Source organism: Oryctolagus cuniculus, chromosome 9 (genome assembly GCF_051225735.1).
Source record: "Oryctolagus cuniculus isolate XC-2025 breed Fujian yellow rabbit chromosome 9, ASM5122573v1, whole genome shotgun sequence".
NCBI lineage: Eukaryota > Metazoa > Chordata > Mammalia > Lagomorpha > Leporidae > Oryctolagus > Oryctolagus cuniculus.
In genome coordinates, this window is record NC_142875.1 from 950512 (window position 1) to 972177 (window position 21666).

Below are 21666 nucleotides of genomic sequence, written 5' to 3' on the forward strand. Positions count from 1 at the left end.
ATCCCACAGGCCCACTCCCAGGCCCCTCCCACTTCACAGGCCCCTCCCACTTCATAGGTTCCTCCCACTTCCCAGAGTGCCTTCCCACTTCCCAGGCCCCTCCCACTTCAAGGCCCCTCCCACTTCCCAGAGTGCCTTCCCACTTCCCAGGCCCCTCCCACTTCACAGGTTCCTCCTACTTCCCAGGCCCCTCCCACTTCAAGGCCCCTCCCACTTCAAGGCCCCTCCCCATGTCCTGTGTCCCCTGTGCTGGCCGAGTCCCACGGGTGTGCATGGCTGGGTGGGTTTGTGGGCCGAGAGGGAACGGCTGTGGGGTTGTTTTCTTTTCCTAATGTAGACTGCACAGCTGTGAAGAGCCAGGAGCCCCATGGTGACAACCCCAGCACAGAACACCCAGGACACAGAGCGTCCACCCCTCCTGCTGCCTTTAGGGGACACTCCCTCCCCAGCCCCAGCTGATTGTCCCTTGCTGTGGTGTTGTTGCTTCAAGACACAGGGAGGCAGGGGAACAGAGGTCAGGCTCCCTGGGGTCGCCCAGCGGTGGGGGGGCGTCCAGGCCTGGTCCCCACTGCTGAGTGTGGGTGGCCGCAGCTTCTTTCACCTGCCGTGGAACCCAGGGTCCTGTGTTTTGTTTGTTTAAGGTTTGTTTACTTCATTTGAAAGGCAGAGTTAGGGGGGGCGAGACGGAGCGAGGTCTTCCCCTGCGGGTTCACTCCCCGACGCCTGCAACAGCCGGGGCTGAAGCCAGGAGTCTGGGAAACTCCACCCTGGCCCAAGCCCTTGAACCGTCCTCCGCCGCTCTCCCGGGCACATCAAACGGTGCTGGATGGGGAGTGGAGCAGCCGGGGCCTCAGCGGCGCCCACGCGGAACGCCGGCGCACCCCCCACCTGGCCGTGCCCCCGCCTTCCCAACAGCTCTCGCCCGGGGCAGCCGCTTTCAGTTTTGATGAAGTCCAGTTTACCACTTTGCCTTCCACGGATGCCGCTGTTGGCCTGTGTGGGCGGCCTCGCCTCACCCCAGGTCCCAGGACTGTCCACTGCACCTCACCTGCCCCGTGCAAGCAGGGGACCCAGGACTGTCCACTGCGCCTCACCTGCCCCGTGCAAGCAGGGGACCCAGGGCTGTCCACTGTGCCTCACCTGCCCCGTGCAAGCAGGGGACCCAGGACTGTCCACTGCGCCTCACCTGCCCCATGCGAGCAGGGGACCCAGGTCCCAGGGCTGTCCACTGCACCTCACCTGCCCCATGTGAGCAGGGCACCCAGGGCTGTCCACTGCGCCTCACCTGCCCTGTGTAAGCATGCGACCCATTTTCAGTTCACGCGGTTCTCCCCACCCCACCGTGTGCAATGGCTGGGATGGGATCGCTCCTGCTGAGCTGGCCTGCACCCTGGTCCAAAGCCTGAGCATCCTGGGGGGGGGTAGTCTGAGCTCTGTCCCCCACATCCCAGCCCCTTTCAACCACCCACATTTTAGGACAATCTGCACTACACCTCCAAACCTCCTGCTGGGGTTCTGGTGCGAGTTCCATCCCCCATCTGCGTCTTCCCACAGCCCATCTCCTGTCTCAAGCACAGCGGCCACACTGGGGGCCTCCCTGGGCTCTGCCCCTCGCACCTGTGCCCCCCCGCACCCGTGGCCCCTACACCAGTGGCCTCCCACACCTGTGGCCCCTGCACCTGTGGCCTCCCACACCCGTGGCCCCCGCACCCGTGGCCCCCGCACCTGTGGCCTCCCACACCCGTGGCCTCCCACACCTGGCCCTTCCGGGGTTCTGTTGGACTTACACCTCCTCAGAGCTCTCAGCAGCTGCAGCGCTGTGGGTGCTGGCGCCCAGGCACTCACTGCTGTGTGCAAGAGGTGGGCGGGGCTTCCCGGTCTGCCCTGACCTAGCCTGGGGACTGTGGCTCCTGGCAGTTCACCATGAGACAGCCACGCGTGCAGACTCTGCCACGCCCCCTCACCCCTGCCATGGTGCCCCCCTCACAAGCTTCCTGCTGGTGCACCCCCTCAGAGGTCCATGGAAGCTTCCGGAAGGTGCAGTCAGCCCCTCTCTGCCTAACCTTCAGGCACACCTCCCTGCCCCCAAGTTCCTCCCCAGGGACAGAAAATGGGAGCACACCCCCCCACGCACACAGGCGTCCTCACCCAGCGCGGGGCCTCCCACCACGGCCGCTCCCTTGCTTCCTCTCCGCCCGCCGCCCCACACATCCCTGGTTCTGGCGCCGTTTTCACCTCTGCCCAGGGCTTCCTCCCACACCCTGGGGCCCTTCGGTGAGAGGCAGAGGTCGCCGGCTTAGATCCCAGGCCTGCAGAGCGCTCCAACCCCAGGGGTCACTGGGCACTGAAGGCACCGTCATTGTTCGTCTCCGCAGGGCGGGCGTCTGGCTGCTGCATCCAGCACCCAGGGGCCGGGCCGAGTGCTGGCTCCAGCCCCCGTCTCCAGCTTCCCACTGACGCACAGCCCTGCCGCCCACTTGGGAGACCTGGATGGAGCTCCAGGCGCCTATTTTGGCCTGGCCCCGCCCTGGCCATTGTGTGCATTTATGAGAACTGTCTATGGCTGTCTGTCTTTCCATCTCTCTAGGTTTCTCTTTAAAAAAGTCTCCAGTGAGAGCCCCCAGGTCTGGGGTCCCTGCCCGTGCAGATGCCGAGGAGTCTCCCGGACCAGGAGAGCACCACGCTCCCACGTGCACACCCAGTCACCTGCAGCTCAGGCACGGCTATGCCGGGGCCACTCTGCCCTCTAGTGGCAGCTGGCGTTGTCACAATTTGGGTAGGCGGAGACCTGGGGTGATCCTGAATGCTCACAATGCAGGGGACGCCCCCACAGAGAACAGTCCAGACCCAGCACCCCCATAAAGAACAATCAGACTCCAGATGCCCCCACACACACATAGAACAACCTGGACCCAGGGGTCAACAGGAGGGGTCAGAGCAGCTGTTTGCCACCTCACTGGACACTGAGCAGTCATCACCGTGGCTTTACAAGCCTGGGTGGCTGAGGTCTAGGCAGGGCCTGGGCAGACAGGGCTCCCGCGGCACAGGCTCTGCTTCCTGGACAGGCCGAGCCAGGACGACCCCGAGGGCTGCCAGCGCCGGCCCAGGCCCAGGGCACTGGTCCACAGGGCAGGGCGCGTCTCACACACAGCGAGACAGCACGGGGTCAAACAGCACACGCCCGAGTGCGGGGACCTCCGCTGGCCCCGGTACTGAGGCTGGCTACCCCGTCATGTGGCATCCGAGATGGCCCTCGGACCCCGCCACCAGAGGGCAGAAGTACCCATCGGACGGCAATCCCCGGTGGGCAGGGGCTGCGGGGAGGTCGTGCCCAGCGCCACGGCTGTGATCCGGCCGCCCGGGCCTTCTGTCAGGGAGGCCCTGGCCAGGAGGGAGGTGGGCTCTAGGCCATGGCCGTGGCACAGGAGGGGCTGCCCCGGTCCTGAGCCGGGTGCCGGCGTGAGACCCAGCACGAACAGCCAACGAGAAGCCGGCAGCTCTTTGGGGGCTGAGGACTTGGGCCCCTGGTGTGTGGCGTAGACACACACAGCAGGCACCGTCCCCGTGCGGCGTACACACACACAGCGGGCACTGCCCCTGTGCGGCGTAGACACACACAGCGGGCACTGCCCCTGTGCGGTGTAGACACACACAGCGGGCACGGTCCCCGTGCGGCGTAGACACACACAGCGGGCACTGCCCCTGTGCGGCGTAGACACACACAGCAGGCACTGCCCCCGTGCAGCGTAGACACACACAGCGGGCACCATCCCCGTGCAGTGTAGACACACACAGCGGGCACTGCCCCTGTGCGGCGTAGACACACACAGCGGGCACCATCCCCGTGCAGTGTAGACACACACAGCAGGCACTGCCCCCGTGCGGCGTAGACACACACAGCAGGCACGGTCCCTGTGCAGTGTAGACACACACAGCGGGCACCATCCCCATGCGGCGTAGACACACACAGCGGGCATTGCCCCTGTGTGGTGTAGACACACACAGCAGACACTGCCCCTGTGTGGCGTAGACACACACAGCGGGCACTGCCCCCGTGTGGCGTAGACACACACAGCGGGCACTGCCCCTGTGCGGTGTAGACACACACAGCGGGCACCGTCCCCGTGCGGCATAGACACACACAGCAGGCACTGCCCCCGTGCGGCATAGACACACACAGCGGGCACCGTCCCCATGCGGCGTAGACACACACAGCGGGCACCGTCCCCGTGCAGTGTAGACACACACAGCGGGCACCGTCCCCATGCGGCGTAGACACACACAGCGGGCACTGCCCCCGTGCAGCGTAGACACACACAGCGGGCACTGCCCCTGTGCGGTGTAGACACACACAGAGGCACCGTCCCCGCTCTGGTCACCCCGCAGTGACGGGCGTCCGAGCATCAGCACAATGGCTGCAGATCTGTGCAGACCCCCAGGCCCCCAACCGCACGGCCAAGGGCAGGAGACCCACAGCCGACGCCGGCTCACGAGCTCCAAGGTCAGAGTAACCCTGACTCCCGCTGAGAGCTGACCCACATAGCCAGCGGGCCATGGGCTGGACGCGGCCGCCGACACCTGGCAGAGCCGTGGGGTTCCCCCGCCCCGAGCGGCGAGGGGCAGTGACGCCCGCGAGGCCATCTGGCTCTCCCGCTGCCACGGAGCTCTGCACTCAGTTCAGCTCCGGCCTGGGGCACCTTGCTGGGCCGGGCGCTGGGGACGCGGTCACAAAAGCCATCACCTGTCCCCAAGTAAACAGGAGAGGCGAGCTCAGGCTTCCACTGGGGTCAGAGTCAGCCAGTCACAGATGCCTGTAAAACCAGCAATTTCAAGATTTACGTGGCAAAGCCTCAAGGTGTCCTTGTAGACCCAGGAGACTGATCAGGGCCACCGGGAGCTGGCACCCTGCCCCGCGTGCTTCTCTGCAGGTTGTCACAATGAATCTGTGAACAGCGGGGAAGATGTCGCCTGTCTGGGTGTCAGCCCCAGGGGACGCGCCCCCGCAACCCGACCTCTCACGCCATGAGCCGGCCCGCCCGCCCGCTGTGCCGTCCACTCAGCCGGGGCCTCCAGGTGACCCATGCAGGTGGGCGCAGGAACAATTCAGTGAGCCATGACATCCCACAACGTCCACAGGAGGCGGTGCTGGCGAGGGTGGTGACTGGGGGCACCCACAGCCAGAGCCGTGGCCCCGAGGCCAACAGACTTGCTCCAGGCCCGCCGCCGGGCCAGGCTGGCTCTGCCTTGGGCTCCGGCTTCAGGGGTGGGCCCTGCTGCCCTGCGTGGAGTCCAGCTATTCCCATGGAGCCTCCTCCAGGGGGTCACTGCACGTCCCAGCGGCAGCCACAGCTCCAGGGAAGCAGCACCCCAGGCCGCCGGAACCGCAGATGTGCTGGGTGGTCCACGCGGTGCTTCTGCGCCCGTGACAACCAGCAGGAAGGATGCTGTCCCCAGGCCGCCCCAGGAAAGCAAGGGCATCCCTGGGGAAGAAGGCTGTGCGTCACCTGCAAGGTGCCACCAGTGGAATGGCCAAGCCACGCCCCGTCCACCCCCGTGTCACTCATCCCTCCACACCCGCTGTCACAGAGGAACAGCCCAGCTCTGTGGTTGAACGAGGTGCGTGGGGCCGTGGCCCGTGGACGGGAGTGGGGCGGGAGTGAGCTCTACCCGGCTCCGACACCTGCACAGGGAGCCGCGCCCCCTGGGTTGTGCTTCTCTGCGGTTTTCTGGTGCTGAAGAAGCCAGGTGTCCATCACGGGGGCTTTCCAGCCACGCACCCTCCCTGCTGTTCCCTGTTCCCCAGCATCTCCTGCGGGCTGCCCAGCTCCCGCTCGGCCACCCCCATGTCCCCGTGAGAGCGTCACCCGACGCCCGAGTCCCTCTCGACGAGGCGTCAGCAGCTTTGTGCTCAGAGCCTGGTGCGTCCGGCCACCTGCCAGCTCGCGCCGCCTTCACCAGTCGGAACGTGTGCGCCGGGGAAGTTCTGTTCCGGGCGTCCTGGGGCCCGGATAGCAGGAGAGCCGCCTGGAACGCGGGTTCCTCCCCTTCGTTTTCCGAGGAATGACTGGATCCAAACATCCCCACAAGCCTCCAGAGCTACTATGGAGCCCCTCCCACCACGTCCACAGCCAAGTCCACGTCCACGGTGCTCCAACTCCCAGGTTTCCATGCCGTGAATAGCACCGTCCTCCCCACCCAGGCAGCCAGAAGTTCATTGCCGAGGGGGTCACCACTGCTGGTGCCCTCACCTTTGGCAGGAGAAGAGGTTTTAGGCTCACTGACATTCTCTGCCCAGACCTGGTCGCTTCTCCAAGACCCCCGAGTCCCGTCAGTGGGAGTGGCACACAAAGACCCCTGACCTGGTCAGCAGGAGAGCACAGAGACCCCCTCCCCCAGGGCCATCAGTGGGAGCAGCAAATGGAGACAACTGACCTGGTCAGCAGGAGCGTGGAGACCCCTGACCTGGTCAGTAGCAGCACACAGTGACCCCAACCCAGTCAGTGGGGGTGCATGGAGACCCCTGGGACCATCAGTGGGAGCACACAGAGACCCCCAAGTCCCATCAGTGGGAGCAGCGCACAAAGACCCCCGACCTGGTCAGCGGGAGCATGCAGAGACCCCCGAGTCCCGTCAGTGGGAGCGGCACGTGGAGACCCCCTGGGCCATCAGCGGGAGTGGCACGGGGAGACTCCTGGGACCATCAGCGGGAGCGCACAGCGACCCCGAATCCTGTCAATGGGAGCAGCACACCAAGACCCCGTCAGAGGTCCGTGGAACCCCCGCGTCCCCTGTGTTTGGCATCCTGCATGGACAGATCTCGAAACCATGTGAGGTGTGTTTTCTTTTTTTGAATGAATAAAAGACACTGGATTCGCACAGATGTCTGTGATCAGACTCAGGACTGGGGACGTCAGTGGAGTTCACGGTCACCTGTGCCCGTTCCTGCCAGCGCACGAGCCGTCTTGGAGAAGCCCGTGGGAAATGTGCGTTCTGTAGAAACACGGAGTGCAGGACTCGCTGCAGCAGAATAAGCCTCTCTTAATTCCATTTTCCATGAGCTTTCTGAAGTGCCTCGCGCTCCTGGGGCAGATCCCCAGCCGTGCGGCTGCAGGGTCAGAGGTCTCTGTGACCCGAGGGAGGCCGGGCCACTCACCCGGGCGTCCGATCCTCCACACCTTGGCCAGAGAACCTGCAGGTTCCGGCGCTGGGGGTCCCGGGGGGAGATCAGAGCCGGATTCGTCCTGTGAGCCACTGTGAGAGCTCCTCCTCCCACAGGCGGGTTAGGTCACGGGCTCTGCTCTGATCAGTGTGTGCAGCCTTGGTGCTGCTGCTGTCTCCCCACCTGGACACAGGTGTGTGTGTGTGTGCACGTGTGTACCTGCGTGTGCACATGTGGGTGTGTGCCTGTGTGTTGTATAGATATTCCTGTCATGTCACTCATTCTTACAATGATGTACTTATTTTTTTGAAAGACAGTGACAGAGAGAGACAGAGAGAGAGAGAGAGAGAGAGATGGGGGATACCTTTCATCTGCTGGTTCCCACCTCAAATAACCACAGGGGCTGGGACTGGTCAGAAGCCAGGAACTGAAGCCAGGAGCCTGGAGCTCCATCTGAATCTCCCACAAGGGTGCAGGGGCCGTCTTCCACTGCTTTCCCAGGCGCATTAGCAGGAGCTGGATCGGAAGTGGAGCACTGGGACGCAAACTGGTGCTCACATGGGATGCCAGCATCACAGGCAAACATTTTTTGCATCAAAACATTTTTTTTAATATTTATTTATTTGAAAGACAGACTTACAGAGAGAGGTAGAGACAGAGAGAGGTGTCTTCCATCTGCTGGTTCACTCCCCATATGGCTGCAGTGGCTGGAGCTGTGCCGATCTGAAGCCAGGACCAGGAGCTTCTTCTGGGTCTCCCACGTGGGTGCAGGCGCCCAAGGACCTGGGCCATCTTCCACTGCTTTCCCAGGCCATAGCAGAGAGCGGGATGGGAAGAGGAGCAGCTGGGACTAGAACCAGCACCCATATGGGATGCCAGCACCGCAGACCAGGGCTTTAACCTGCTAGGCCACAACGCTGGCCCCCAAAACTCTTATTTTTAAATTAATTCCATTTTCTGTGAGCTTTTTGAAGTCTCCTCATATAAATGTATGTGTCGTGTTGTGTGAATACGTGTGAGTGTGTGCGTGTCTGTGTGTGATCAGTGATTGCTCAGGAAGGGCATGTATGTACTGTGTGTGTACTGTGTGTGTGCTGTGTGTGCATGTGCTGTGTGCATGTTGCTGGCTGTCAGGAAGGGCATGTATGTACTCTGTGTGTGTGTGTGTGTGCGCGTGTGAGTGACTGGCTGTCACTCAGGTCAGGTGCGCACACTCTATCTGCAGCTGAGCCCAGCCTGTGCGGCGAGTCCGAGCTTCAAGTTTATGCTCTGCGTGAAGACCAGGCCGGGTGCCTGGACAAAGACCTCCGACAGCCGGGCTGTACTATGTACGTACTGTGAGTGCACGTATGTATGTGTGTGTACTGTGTGTGTGCATGCACTGTGTGTGCACGTATGTATGTGTGTGTACTGTGTGTGCGCATGCACTGTGTATGTACTGTGTGTGCATGTACTGTGTGTGTACTGTGTATGCATGTACTATGTGAGCATGTACTATGTACTGTGTGTATGTACTGTGTATGTACTGTGTGTGTACTGTGTGTGCACGTATGTATGTACTATGTGTGTGCATGTACTATGTGTGTGTATGTACTGTGTGTGTGTACTGTTTGTGTGTACTGTGTGTGTATGTACTATATGTATGTACTGTGCGTGTACTGTGTGTGTATGTACTGTGTGTGTGCCTGTACTGTGCCTGTACTGTGCATGTACGGTGTGTGTACTGTTCATGTTCTGTGTGTGTGCTGTGTGTGTGTACTGTGTATGTACTGTGCGTGTACTGTGTGTGTGCATGTACTATGTGTGTACTGTTTGTGTACTGTGTGTATGTACTGTGTGTGTATGTACTGTGTGTGTGTACTGTGTATGTACTGTGTGTATGTACTGTGTGTGTGTACTGTGTGTGTACTGTGTGTATGTACTGTGTGTGTGTGTACTGTGTGTGTACTGTGTGTATGTACTGTGTATGTACTGTGTGTATGTACTGTGTGTGTGTACTGTGTGTGTACTGTGTGTATGTACTGTGTGTGTGTGTACTGTGTGTGTACTGTGTGTATGTACTGTGTGTGTGTACTGTGTGTGTACTGTGTGTATGTACTGTGTATGTACTGTGTGTATGTACTGTGTGTGTGTACTGTGTGTGTACTGTGTGTATGTACTGTGTGTGTGTGTACTGTGTGTGTACTGTGTGTATGTACTGTGTATGTACTGTGTGTATGTACTGTGTGTGTACTGTGTGTGTACTGTGTGTATGTACTGTGTGTGTGTGTACTGTGTGTGTACTGTGTGTATGTACTGTGTATGTACTGTGTGTATGTACTGTGTGTGTGTACTGTGTGTGTACTGTGTGTATGTACTGTGTGTGTGTGTACTGTGTGTGTACTGTGTGTATGTACTGTGTATGTACTGTGTGTATGTACTGTGTGTGTGTACTGTGTGTGTACTGTGTGTATGTACTGTGTGTGTGTGTACTGTGTGTGTACTGTGTGTATGTACTGTGTATGTACTGTGTGTGTACTGTGTGTGTGTACTGTGTGTGTACTGTGTGTATGTACTGTGTGTGTGTGTACTGTGTGTGTACTGTGTGTGTATGTACTGTGTGTGTGTACTGTGTGTGTACTGTTTGTGTGTACTGTGTGTGTACTGTGTGTGCATGTGTGTGTGGGCAGAGCTGGACGCGGTGCTCTGCGAGTCAACTGCTGCTCACCTGCCAGGAGCAGGCTGGGGCGGGGCCGGGGGGGGCGCGGTCTCCGGGAGGACACAGCTGGGCCTCTGATGCGGGTGGGGCTCGTGACTGGAGAGGGAGAGAGCCCTGAGCAGGCCCAGGGTGCAGGTGCAGGGTGGCGGCTGCAGGCTCCGAGTGGGGGAGTGAGAACGCGCGGCCCTAAAGCCCCCACCCCAACCCCCAGTCGGAGCGGGAGGAGAGACGGGGGAAGAGAGCAGCGGCCAAGAGCTGGCAGGGAGCAGCCCCCCCGCCCCCCAGAGGCTGAGTCTGGCCAAGGGATGCTGTGGAGATCTTAGCATAAAGGCAAAGTTAGGAGCAGAATACCAGCCTTCCTAAACTCCAGAGGACATGCAAAACAGGCGGGGGGGTGGGGCGGGGGCCCACCCGTGAGCAGGTGGGGGAGGGCAGTGGGGGAGGCCCCACCTGTGAGGGGGGCGGGGCAGTGGGGAGGCCTCACCTGTGAGCGGGGGGGGGCGGGGGGGCAGTGGGGAGGCCCCACCTGTGAGTGAGGGGGCAGGGCAGTGGGGAGGCCCCTCCCGTGAGCGGGGGGGGTGGGGCAGTGGGGAGGCCCCACCTGTGAGGGGGGGCGGGGCAGTGGGGAGGCCCCTCCCGTGAGGGGGGGTGGGGCAGTGGGGAGGCCCCACCTGTGAGTGGGGGGGTGAGGGAGGCAGTGGGGAGGCCCCACCTGTGAGCGGGGGGGTGAGGGGGGCAGTGGGGAGGCCCCTCCTGTGAGCGGGGGGGTGAGGGGGGCAGTGGGGAGGCCCCTCCTGTGAGCGGGGGGGTGAGGGGGGCAGTGGGGAGGCCCCTCCTGTGAGCGGGGAGGGGGCAGTGGGGAGGCCCCACCTGTGAGCGGGCGGGGCAGTGGGGAGGCCCCACCTGTGAGGGGGGGGGTGAGGCAGTGGGGAGGCCCCACCTGTGAGCGGGGGGGGGTGAGGCAGTGGGGAGGCCCCACCTGTGAGCGGGGGGGGGCGGGGCAGTGGGGAGGCCCCTCCCGTGAGCAGGCGCCCCCAGGGAGCACCGGGTCCCGGCTGCTCCACTTCCCATCCAGCTCCGGCTGATGCGTCTGGGAAGCAGTGGGAGGCCCGGCTCAGCCTGCAGGCCCCAGCGCAGCTCCGGCCGTTGCGCCATCCGGGGAGTGACCCAGCGGCTGGAAGCCTCCTCTCTCTCTCTGTCTCCCTCTTGGTAACTCTGCCTTTCAAATAAACAAGTACATCGTAAAAAGAATTTTGGAACCCATGCTTATCTTTCCCATGATTTGCATTTTCCACGAACTTTTTGCAGGCCCCGCATGTTTATGAATTTCAATTTTTTTGCATCAAAATAAGCTTGCTGGCTGATCGTGCTGCCCACGAGCCCCCTGGAGTCCGGTGTGCACGCAGGGGAGGCCAGGAAGGTCTGGAGGAGCCGTGGCTGCAGCTGGCACTGAAAGGGGGGGCGGGGCGGGATGTGGTGCCCCAGGCCTCAGCAGTGCCATTGGTTGTGTGGGACGGCACCCGCCAGGGCAGGCTCGGGCTCTCAGAACCCCTAGGAGATGAGATCCGGGCAGACACCGGCAGGCACAGCCATGGCGCAGGGGCATAGCGCAGGCGCAGGTGCTGGGTGACAGCTGGGGGCCTGTACGGGGGACCACTTCCTCCGTGTGAGCAGAACTGGCCGAGGCCGCCTCACCCCAGCCTGGGGCCGAGTCTCCTGCAGTCTCACCGGGTGCCTTGCCGGGGAGGCCAGCTGGAGGGGAGCCGGGAAGGAGGACCTGGGCCTGCCTGGGGCCGCTGGGGGGGGAAGTAAGGCAGTGGGGAGGGGGGTTAGGCCCAAGTGACCACAGGCAGGGCTGGAGCCAGGCTGCAGGAGGGAGGGAGGGACTGCGGCCCCTGGAGAGCATGGGGGGCCACCGGGAGGAGGAGTGGCCGAGCAGTAACCGGCCAGGGCGCAGGAGGCAGGAGTGTGTCCGGGTCTGCGCAGTGGGCAGAGGAGCTGGAGGGACCACGGCCACAGGGCGGCCACAGGGCGGCCACAGGAACAGTGGGCCTGTTAGGTGGGAGGCTGTGTGTCTGAGGGGTCCAGGGGAAAACAGCTTCTGGAGAAAAGGAAATCCCGTGGGGGCCGGCGCCGTGGCTCACTTGGTTAATCCTCTGCCTGCGGTGCCGGCATCCCATATGGGTGCTGGGTTCTAGTCCCGGTTGCTCCTCTTCCAGTCCAGCTCTCTGCTGTGGCCGGGAGGGCAGTGGAGGATGGCCCAAGTGCTTGGGCCCTGCACCTGCATGGGAGACCAGGAGGAAGCACCTGGCTCCTGGCTTCGGATCGGCGCAGCGCGCCAGCCATAGTGGCCATTTGTGGGGTGAACCAATGGAAGGAAGACCTTTCTCTCTGTCTCTCTCTCTCACTGTCTAACTCTGCCTGTCAAAAAAAAAAAAAAAAAAAAAAGGAAGGCCAGGAGGCAGCCCAGTGTCCGCTGGTGCATAGCCCCGCCCCCGCCCCAGCTCGGTGCTCCCAGCCTCCCCACCCTGAATCTCCATGGAAACTGGGTGCGCTCCAATTCTGTCCGTCGGCTGCCCTGCCCCAGCGACCTCGCTGACCGCTGACCACTGCTCCCGCTCTCTGCACTCTGGGCAACGAGGACAACCTGGCCCACTCACCCCGGAGGGGCCCTGCCTGACCGGCCCGGCCCGGCCCTGGCTCTCCCGACGCGAGCTCTGGACGAGCAGGCACACTCAGGCCCCCGTGGGCAGTGGGTTGACCTCCCAGAGACCGAGTGTATCCCCTCCCAGGGGCGCAGGGCAGGGGCTGGGTGGCAGCTGGGCCCGTGCGTGGAGAGCCCTCGCGGCCAGGGGCTGCCAGCAGCATCCAGAGTGTTCTCCCAGGAACACGCGCCCCAGCGGCTCCACGCCACCGAGTCCCCCTCGTCTGCCGGCTTCCTGGACATCAGCATGGTCCGGAGCCAGGCGGAGGCCGCGCTCTCCCACAGCCGGGCCCGTCTGTGGAGCCCGTCCCCCCCCCCCCCCCCCCGCAACCTGCCCGGAGTCAGCTCTGCACGGACCATGCTTGCAGCTGCACACGGCATTCTGGGAAACAGCAACGATGCCCCAGGAAGGCCACCCGCGCTCTGGGAACGACCCAGACCCCGCGCCCACCAGGTCCTGAGGACACGACCGTCCACTGCGGGCACCGAGGGAAGCCAGCCAGTGGGGAGCTGGCTGGACGTGGACGGAGGCTGGGAGAAGCCCAGTGCCGCGGTCACGCCCCGGAGCTCTGTCACCGCCCACGCCCCAGACACTGGTGAAACCCAGACCCAGTTCCCGCGCGAGCCTCAGCTGGTCCCAGCTCCTTCCAGTTCCCCCACGAGGATGTAGCAGCCCAGTCACGGAGCCGTCCCTGCCGTCTCCCAGGGTCCGCACCAGCGGGCAGCGGGAGTCAGCAGCCAGAGCCAGGATTCAAACCAGGTGCACCAGTGTGGGGCCCACGTGTGTTCACCACCTCCAAACTCAAGTCTTGGGGCGACAGAACACAGCACTCCTGTGCCTGATTGCTGGAGCCAGGGGCCCGTGAAGAGGAGGCAGGCTGGACCACGGGGGCCCATGAAGAGGAGGCAGGCTAGACCACGGGGGCCCGTGAAGAGGAGGCAGGCTGGACCACAGGGGCCCGTGAAGAGGAGGCAGGCTAGACCACGGGGGCCCGTGAAGAGGAGGCAGGCTAGACCACGGGGGCCCGTGAAGAGGAGGCAGGCTGGACCATGGGGGCCCGTGAACAGGAGGCAGGCTGGAGCACGGGGGTCTGGGCGGGAGCACTGGGGTCTGGGCGGGAGCACAGGGGTCTGGGCTGGACTACTGGGGTCTGGGCGGGAGCACTGGGGTCTGGGCGGGAGCACTGGGGTCTGGGTGGGAGCACGGGGGTCTGGGCGGGAGCACTGGGGTCTGGGCGGGAGCACGGGGGTCTGGGCGGGAGCACTGGGGTCTGGGCTGGAGCACGGGGGTCTGGGCGGGAGCACTGGGGTCTGGGCTGGAGCACGGGGGTCTGGGCGGGAGCACTGGGGTCTGGGCGGGAGCACTGGGGTCTGGGCAGGAGCACGGGGGTCTGGGCGGGAGCACTGGGGTCTGGGCTGGAGCACGGGGGTCTGGGCGGGAGCACTGGGGTCTGGGCTGGAGCACGGGGGTCTGGGCGGGAGCACTGGGGTCTGGGCGGGAGCACGGGGGTCTGGGCGGGAGCACGGGGGTCTGGGCGGGAGCACTGGGGTCTGGGCAGGAGCACGGGGGTCTGGGCTGGACTACTGGGGTCTGGGCTGGAGCACTGGGGTCTGGGCGGGACCACGGGGGTCTGGGTGGGAGCACTGGGGTCTGGGCTGGAGCACGGGGGTCTGGGCTGGACTACTGGGGTCTGGGCGGGAGCACGGGGGTCTGGGCGGGAGCACTGGGGTCTGGGCTGGAGCACTGGGGTCTGGGCGGGAGCACGGGGGTCTGGGCGGGAGCACGGGGGTCTGGGCGGGAGCACAGGGGTCTGGGCGGGAGCACGGGGGTCTGGGCGGGAGCACAGGGGTCTGGGCTGGACTACTGGGGTCTGGGCTGGAGCACTGGGGTCTGGGCGGGAGCACGGGGGTCTGGGCGGGAGCACGGGGGTCTGGGCGGGAGCACTGAGGTCTGGGCGGGAGCACAGGGGTCTGGGCGGGAGCACTGGGTCTGGGCGGGAGCACTGGGGTCTGGGCGGGAGCACTGGGTCTGGGCGGGAGCACGGGGGTCTGGGCGGGAGCACTGGGGTCTGGGCGGGAGCACGGGGGTCTGGGCGGGAGCTCTCCCAGCAAGCAGCACGAGGGAGACGGAGGGGGGGTCCGCGTGGCAGATGCACTTTAAACACACGTCACCAACACCCGTGTGTGCAGTGGATGTGCACGCGCACGTGTGCACTAGATGTGTGTGCCCATACATGTGCAGTGGATGTGTGTGCACATATGTGCAGTGGATGTGTGTGCACACGTGTGCACTGTATTGTCTGAACACGTGTGTAATGGATGTGTGTACCCCCACATGTGAATGTGTGTGCCCACATGTGTGCAATGGATGTGTGTGAACACACATGTGCAATGTGTGTGTCCGCACGTGTACGATGAATGTGTATGCACGAGTGCAGTGAATGTGTGCACACGTGTGCAATGGATGTGTGAACACACGTGTGCAGTGGATGTACGTGCACACACGTGTGCAGAAATCAGGACGAGCTTGAGCTGGGTTCGCAGCCAAGGCGCCCGAGGTGGGCAGGGAACCAGGAGCCCCTGGGAGGCCGACGTCCCCAGGCCCCGGCAGTCGTAGCAGAGTCCCCTTGGGCTGTGCAGAAGTGGGGCCTGCAGAGACGCGACCGGGCCCCAACCAGGACAGCTGGGGAGGCAGGGGGGTCCTGGGGCCGCGGGAGCCGCCAGTGAATCCCTGTCCACCTGAGATCCCCTGGCCACAGGCCGCCTCTGGGGAGCCCCAGGCAGGGAACCCCTCCTTCAGTCTCGGGATCAGAGCCGCCCCAGCTGATCCGAAACAGCTCCCGGCAAAGCGGCCGGAGCAAGCCGGTGAGTGAGCCGTGAGCCATGTCGGGAGGGCGCACGCCGAGAGCGAGGCGAGACCAGCAAAGGCAGGCGGCGCACGGCCGTCCCCAAGCCTTCACCCTGAGTGGAAAGAGGGCTTCCTGGCGTCCACCGGCTCGGCCCCAGCCGCCGGTGACCTTACAGAGACGAGGCCCGCCACTCTTAGTCTGACGCTGGGCGGCCCCGGCTACCCTCAGCAGGGCAGACAGGCAGGGGGACCGACCCCTGGCCCATCTCAGAGCTCAGCCACGCCCCATCAGCCCAGAGGACGGGACGCAGCACGCACAGGGGACCCAGCACCCACACAGGATGCAGCACCCACATAGGACCCAGCACCCATAAGGGGCACAGCACCCACACGGGACCCAGTATGCACACAGGGCACAGCACCCACATGGGACCCAGCACCCACACGGGAGCCAGCACCCACACAGGATGCAGCACCCACATGGGACCCAGTACCCATAAGGAGCCAGCACCCACATGGGACTCAGCACCCACACTGGCCCAGCCCCACCCACTCTCGTATCAGCCCGGCCTGCACCAGCCCACGTGTCCCAGGAGAGGTGTGTGGGTCACACAGTGTGGCCGCCCACACAAGCTCGCTTAGCCTGGAAGGGACCAGCACTGACACTGGCCACGGCTGCAGGGACAGAGGACGTGGCCCAGTCTCAGCAGCCCAGCGCTGTGGGTGCCACAAGAGGGCTCCCTGCAGAGAGGGGGCGGGCAGGGAGTCGGTGATGACAGGGGACAGAGCCTCAGACGGGGGGATGAGGAGGCTCTGGGGCGGCCGGAGGTGGTCACTGCCCAGTGGTGCCGGGGCACTCAGCACCCAGGTACCCGAGCCGCCACTGCGGCTTCCAGCCTCTGCCCCCAAACCCAGCAGCTCTGACGCGAGGCGTGGGCAACATCTGGCCTGCTGCACCGACACTGGCCCCAACTGCACCCTTTAACATGCTAAATCTTATTTCTACGCCAGACTGAAAACGCCACTACCGACGGCAAACATTCGCGTCCAGGTGGCCGTGTGGTGCAGCCGCTCCCATCCATAGCCGAGGCCCTGGGTTCGAGTCCCAGCTCCGCTTCTGCCCCAGCTTCCGGCTGACGCGCACCCTGGAGGTGTGACGGCTCGGGTCCCTGGGTCCCTGCCACACACGCGGGAGATCTCGATGGAGGTCTGGGCTGCTGCCTTCAGCCTGGCCCGCGCTGGCTGTGGCAGGCACGTGGGGGTGACCAGCAGATGGGAGATCTTGTCTGTCTGTCTGTCTGCCTCTCAAAACCAATCAAGTCAAGATGTTTCCACCTCCGGGGTAGGGGCAGCGCTAGACGCAAAGGCTGCAGGTGACCGGAGGAGAAGGGGGTGGGGGTGCATGGGGGGCGCAGCGGTGCCCGACTCCACAAGGAGCAGAAAGCAGGCTCACGGGGAGCAGGGGCAGGGGTCCCCAGTGCCAGGGAGGGCGCAGGGAGCCTGCACAGGCCCCGACCCGAGCCCCTGCCGGCGCTGCCACCCACCCGCCCACCACAGTCAGGTTTCGGGTCATGCCCGGCCTTGTGTGCTGGCCATGGAGGAAGCACCCAAGCAGAACCCGAACCCAGGCAGGTGCTCCACAGCCTCAAGTGTTCCGTGGCCACACAGCAGGCCTGGCTGAGGGCCGAGCCTGGGAGACGGCTCGGGGCAGCACCAGGGCGCTGGCGTGCCAGCCACGGGGGACTGAGGTCGGGCCCAGGGAAGGCTGACCAGCCCTTGGCGACTGCCGGGCAGTTAATCTGCAGCCAAGCCACCTGCCGAGCGCCCGCTGTACAAGTTAATGATAACCGGGCTCTGTACCCAGTAAACAGCCAGGCACTGACTGCTTCCCAAGCCCCCGCTGTATCAGCAGGGACCCTCCCCTGGGCCCCGGTGGGGAGCCGCCTTCCTGTTGGGTTCCCCGGTGCACACCCTGGGAACCTAAGTGCCCAAGGACCCTACACTTCCGGGGCTTCTAACCCTGCAAAACCACTCAGTCGCTGTGCTGGCAGGGCAAATCGCACTCGGCCAGGGCCACAGAACCAGCCCAGCCACTGCCCTCCAGAGAGGTCAAGGCTGAGACCACCAGGGGCTGCACCCACGCGGGCCCCAGGTCAGTGTGTGGCGGAGCTGCCACTGGCCAGCCCACATGTGGCACGGAAACCCTGGCACGGCCCTCGGCGTGGTGGTGTGCGTTCAGGATGGGGGGGGAGGCTCCAGTGTGGGACGCCCCAGAACCAAGTCTGCACCCAGGAAGCCCCCGGTCCAGGCCCCAGGCCCAGACCGGAGCAGCACCAGCATTCTCTCAGACCCGCCCCCCTGCCAGGCAAGCTTGGGCGCACACTGCACTTCCAGCTGGCACCCGGCCGCCCCGCTGGGCCGGGCGGAAACTTCACTTTTGGTGTCAGTTTCGGAGGGAAAGGCAACAAGCCGGCAAACGCCAAACCGAGAACGGGGGGCGGAGCCTCTCCCCTCAGGGAGGAGATGAGGGCGCTGTCGGGAGGGCCAAGGGCAGAGGCAGGTGCCACCTCCCGGACAACCGACCCCCTCCGGCCCCAGGAGAGGGGCCCCTCGCCGCTCAGCCGGTGCCGTCCCGCAGCCAGGCGGACGTGGAGACCAGCCCACGACTCACACAATAGCTGTTCTGTTCTCGAGACACGAGGCGGAGCCGCACAGAGTCCTGGCAGGTGCACTGTGCTGAAAACCCAGGGGGTGTCTCACCACCGCCAGCCGGAGCCAACCTCGTCTTAACACGCTCGCTTCAGCAACCAGCAGGGAGCCAGGCGGCCACACAGCTTGTCACGGGCGGTGGGCAGGGGTGAGCCGCCTGACCCAGCCAGGCCCAGGGTCCCGCCGGCCCGAGCTCTCACCATGAACCTCCAGATGGGGCGGGAACGCGGGCGCTCACCTGTGGGAGTGGCGGCCGCCGGCGGCTCATCGCACACGAGGCCGAGGACGTCGGAGACGGCGACCTGGTGCTCCGTGTCTTCTCCGAGGGCCTCCGCGGGCCGTCCCGGGGCAGCCGCATCTCTGCGTCCAGTTCTGTGGCCCCGGAGGAACCTCCAGCAGTCAACCATGGGGCTGCGGTGTGAGAACGCAGACTTGAGGAGGGGCAGAGGGAGGAAAGCCCGCTTCTCTGCACAGACCGGCGGCCGGCAGCCGCGCTCCTCCCGGGATGGGGCCGGTGCCTCTCACGGTCGGGCCCTCCTCCGCCCCACGCGCCCTCGTCCCGCTGCGGCGGGCGGCCGGACAGCCACACTCGCCTGCTGCTTACGGAGGAAAACCCGGGTCTCCTCCAGGCCCAGGGTGCAGCTCGCTGACCCGGCACACGGGCAAAGCCGGGCTTCCTCAAAACATTCTCAAATCCTCTGGAGTCCGGCACGGGCACGGAAGTGTCTCTCCGGGAGAACCTGGCAAGGGAGCTGGAGGCCTCCCGGAGCGGCCCCGGCAGCTTCAGTCGCGACGGCAGGTGCTACCGCCTGCTGCTGCTGCACCTGCCGGCTCTGCGAGGGAGACCCTGGCCGAGGGACGCCTCTCCACTCCTGCTTTTGGTTTACAAAAAGACTTATTTATGTACCTGAAAGAGCAACAGAGAGACAGGGGGACAGAGGAGGGAGAGAGAGAGGAGAGAGAGGAGAGAAAGAGAGAGAGGACAGAGAGAGAGAGAGGAGAGAGGAGAGAGGGGAGAAGGGAGAGAGAGAGAGGAGAGGAGAGAGGAGAGAGAGGACAGAGAGGACAGAGAGAGAGAGAGGAGAGAGAGGAGAGAAAGAGAGGAGAGAAAGAGAGAGAGGAGACAGGAGAGAGGAGAGAGGGGAGAGGGGAGAGGGGAGAGAGAGAGGAGAGAGAGAGGAGAGAGAGGAGAGGGAGGAGAGAGAGAGAAAGGAGAGATCTCCTGTCTGCTGGTTCACTCTCCACATGACTGCAACAGCCAGGAGCCAGGAGCTGCTTCCGGGTCTCCCACGCGGGTGTAGGGGCCCAAGCACTTGGGCCATCTTCTCTGCTTTCCCAGGCCATTAGCAGGGAGCTGGATCGGAAGTGGAGCAGCCAGGACACAAACCGGCGCCTATGCGGGATGCCGGCACCAGAGGAGGCTTACCACTATGCCACGGTGGCTTTGCCCGCTGCACCACAGCGCCGGCCTCCACACTTGGGCTTTCTCCCTGCAGGCCGTCGGGTGCCCCTCGGTCCAGCCTTCCTGCCCTGGCCTCTGTCCACACCGCGAGCTGACTCTAGATCCATGCTCCAGCGACACAAGAGGCCCTGAGCTGCAGGGCCCCTGCACCTGCACTGTGCCTCGGGCAGCTGGCAGCCCCTCTGGCCACACCATGGGCCTGGACAGCGGCCTTTGCCCCGGGCTGCCTGTCAGACCCCAAGGAGCCTTGGTGGAAGCGCGGAGGATCCGGCTCACCTCCTCCGGGCCTGCAGTGATGGCGCCGCCGCACACAGCTGCGAACCCAAGCAGGCTGGGAGCTGCCCCCTCCCGGCCACAGCCACCCGCCCTGCAAACCCACCCTGGGGCCTTCGCCGCTGCTGGGCGGGACCTGCCCGTCTCCCGCGTGTCTGGGGTTCGGAGCCCGTGTGCCAGCCCCTCCGCGTAGCCGTGAACTCCAGGCCGCTCTCCCAGCAGGGCTGGGCAGGCACCCTCACGGGCTCTCGGAGGCTCCGTCTTGCACACAATCAGACCCAGGCGCAGACACCTGTTCCAGGTTGCTTCAATGTGGTTCTGAGTGCGAGGCGGGCCCTGTTCAGAGTACCACAAACCCCAGGTCGGTCCCGTTTTCTCTCCCTCTCAACCTCAAGCAGGCTGCCGGGGATCCAGGCCCACAGGGATGGGAACAGGCGGCGGGGTGCCTTTCGTGTTGGTCCCTGGCTGCGCCTCCTCCCGCTGTGTGTGCAGGGCCGGCAGCAGGATGCCAGGGACCCCCCCACACCGCTCCTCTGCTCACCCCGTCTCTAAGCAGGGCTGAGACGGCCAAGGCTGGCCGGCAGCTGGAGGAGCACCGTGACCCCAAGGGGAGAGAGGATGCAGCCCGACGCCAGGCCCCAGTGGGCTGTGGCTACTTCCTGAACCCCAAGGCTGGCTCCACCCAGGCACGGGACGCAGGCCGGCATCTGCGGGCTTCGGTGTCCGCTGGAGAAAGCCCCGACCAGCGTGCAGCAGCTGAGGCCAGGGGCCCGGCTCCACTTGAAGCAGGCGCCTTGTGCACACAGCAGGAGGCACCTGTCCACCCTCACACTGTCCAGGTGCAGCCCAGGGAGGCCCTCACCCTCGCTCCCCTCCAGGGAGGGGCAGGCAGGGAAGACCAGGAGACCGTCGTCCTCTCCTCCCCTCCCCACCTCACAATCCACCCCTCCCTCGCGTGCACGCCCGGCCACACAGCACCGGGGCTGCCAGAGTCAGCCCCGATGGCCCTCGCGTCTCTGTGAGGAGCGGCGAGCTGGGGCGAGCACCAGACCCGGCGAGCACAGCGCAGCACTTTCGCTGGGGTCCGCTCGGCCCCTGTCTCAGCCTTCTTCCTTTATCCCTTTTGCAAACCTCACCTGCACCTCGTGGGCCCAGCAGCTGAGCCAGCGGCCCCGGCAGTGACTGCGGCCGAGAGCATGGCTGTGGCCTCTGCCCTTCAGGGCTCTGGAGTGGCCCCGGGCAGCCTTGGTCAGGAGGTCTCAGGGGCCTCTGAACCCAAACCTGCAGAGCTGGCGGCCGCCGCTCGGCCTGAGCCCCCAACACCTGGGCCCACAGCTTCCCCAGCGGCAGGCCTGACACAGACTGGCCCCCAGCACGTCTATGGGGGCCTCTGGTTCTCTGGAGGGCCCCGGTCCCGCAGGCTACGCCATGCAGAGACCACACACCCTGGGGGAAGTGTGGTGCCCCAGAGGGGGGCAGTGTGGGGCCTCACCAGGGGTCTTTCCCCCAGGGTGTCCGGGCCACCAGCCCTTCTGTCCAGGGGAGGCCTGTGGTTCCCAAATCCTCTGCATGGCCACATCACGCGGTTCCTGCTGTGCACAAAGGCTCTGCGCACCCCAGGGGAGGCCTGGGAGCCTGCACTTCCACAGGTGGCCCCAGGGACTGTGACGGGCTGCGGCCACGCCAGGTCTCCGGGAGCGCACGTGGGAAGTGGAGGCGGGGAACTGGCATCGGCTGTTAAGCCACCACACAGTGCCGCCTTCTGACCAGCCTGGCTGCCGGAGCCTGTTCGGACGGTGCCAGGATGCTGTCA

The 21666-nt window shown here is 64.6% G+C and overlaps 2 protein-coding genes across 3 annotated transcripts in view; both read right to left on the minus strand.

Moving 5' to 3' along the window:
• MCF2L (MCF.2 cell line derived transforming sequence like) overlaps positions 1 to 18529 on the minus strand; it is a 137826-nt gene extending 119297 nt beyond the window's left edge. For both annotated transcript variants that reach the window (XM_051841708.3, XM_051841707.3), the window contains exon 1: positions 18357 to 18529. In XM_051841708.3, the coding sequence (XP_051697668.3) occupies positions 18357 to 18525 (169 nt within the window). In that variant the 5' untranslated portion in view covers positions 18526 to 18529. The remainder of the gene's footprint in view (positions 1 to 18356) is intronic.
• LOC149124487 (uncharacterized) lies at positions 6245 to 16982 on the minus strand. The gene is made up of 9 exons (XM_089304841.1): positions 16954 to 16982; positions 14917 to 15193; positions 9684 to 9785; positions 9295 to 9324; positions 9145 to 9232; positions 8969 to 9006; positions 8675 to 8740; positions 8553 to 8638; positions 6245 to 6248 (listed from the first exon to the last, which is right to left on the minus strand). The coding sequence occupies exons 1-9, from the start codon at positions 16980 to 16982 to the stop codon at positions 6245 to 6247; spliced, it is 720 nt and encodes a 239-aa protein (XP_089160967.1).
• Positions 18530 to 21666: the final 3137 nt, after the last annotated feature.

Excerpts from the sequence above, each read along its gene's own strand:
- LOC149124487 (XM_089304841.1), bottom strand. The coding sequence starts at position 16,982 with ATGACCCGAAACCTGACTGTGGTGGGCGG. Across the intron at positions 15,194-16,953 it reads AACCTGACTGTGGTGGGCGG|CCCAAGGGGACTCTGCTACG; the intron begins GTGGGTGGCAGC and ends ACTTCTGCACAG. Across the intron at positions 8,639-8,674 it reads ACACACACAGTACATACACA|TACATGCATACACAGTACAC; the intron begins GTACATACACAC and ends ATGCTCACATAG.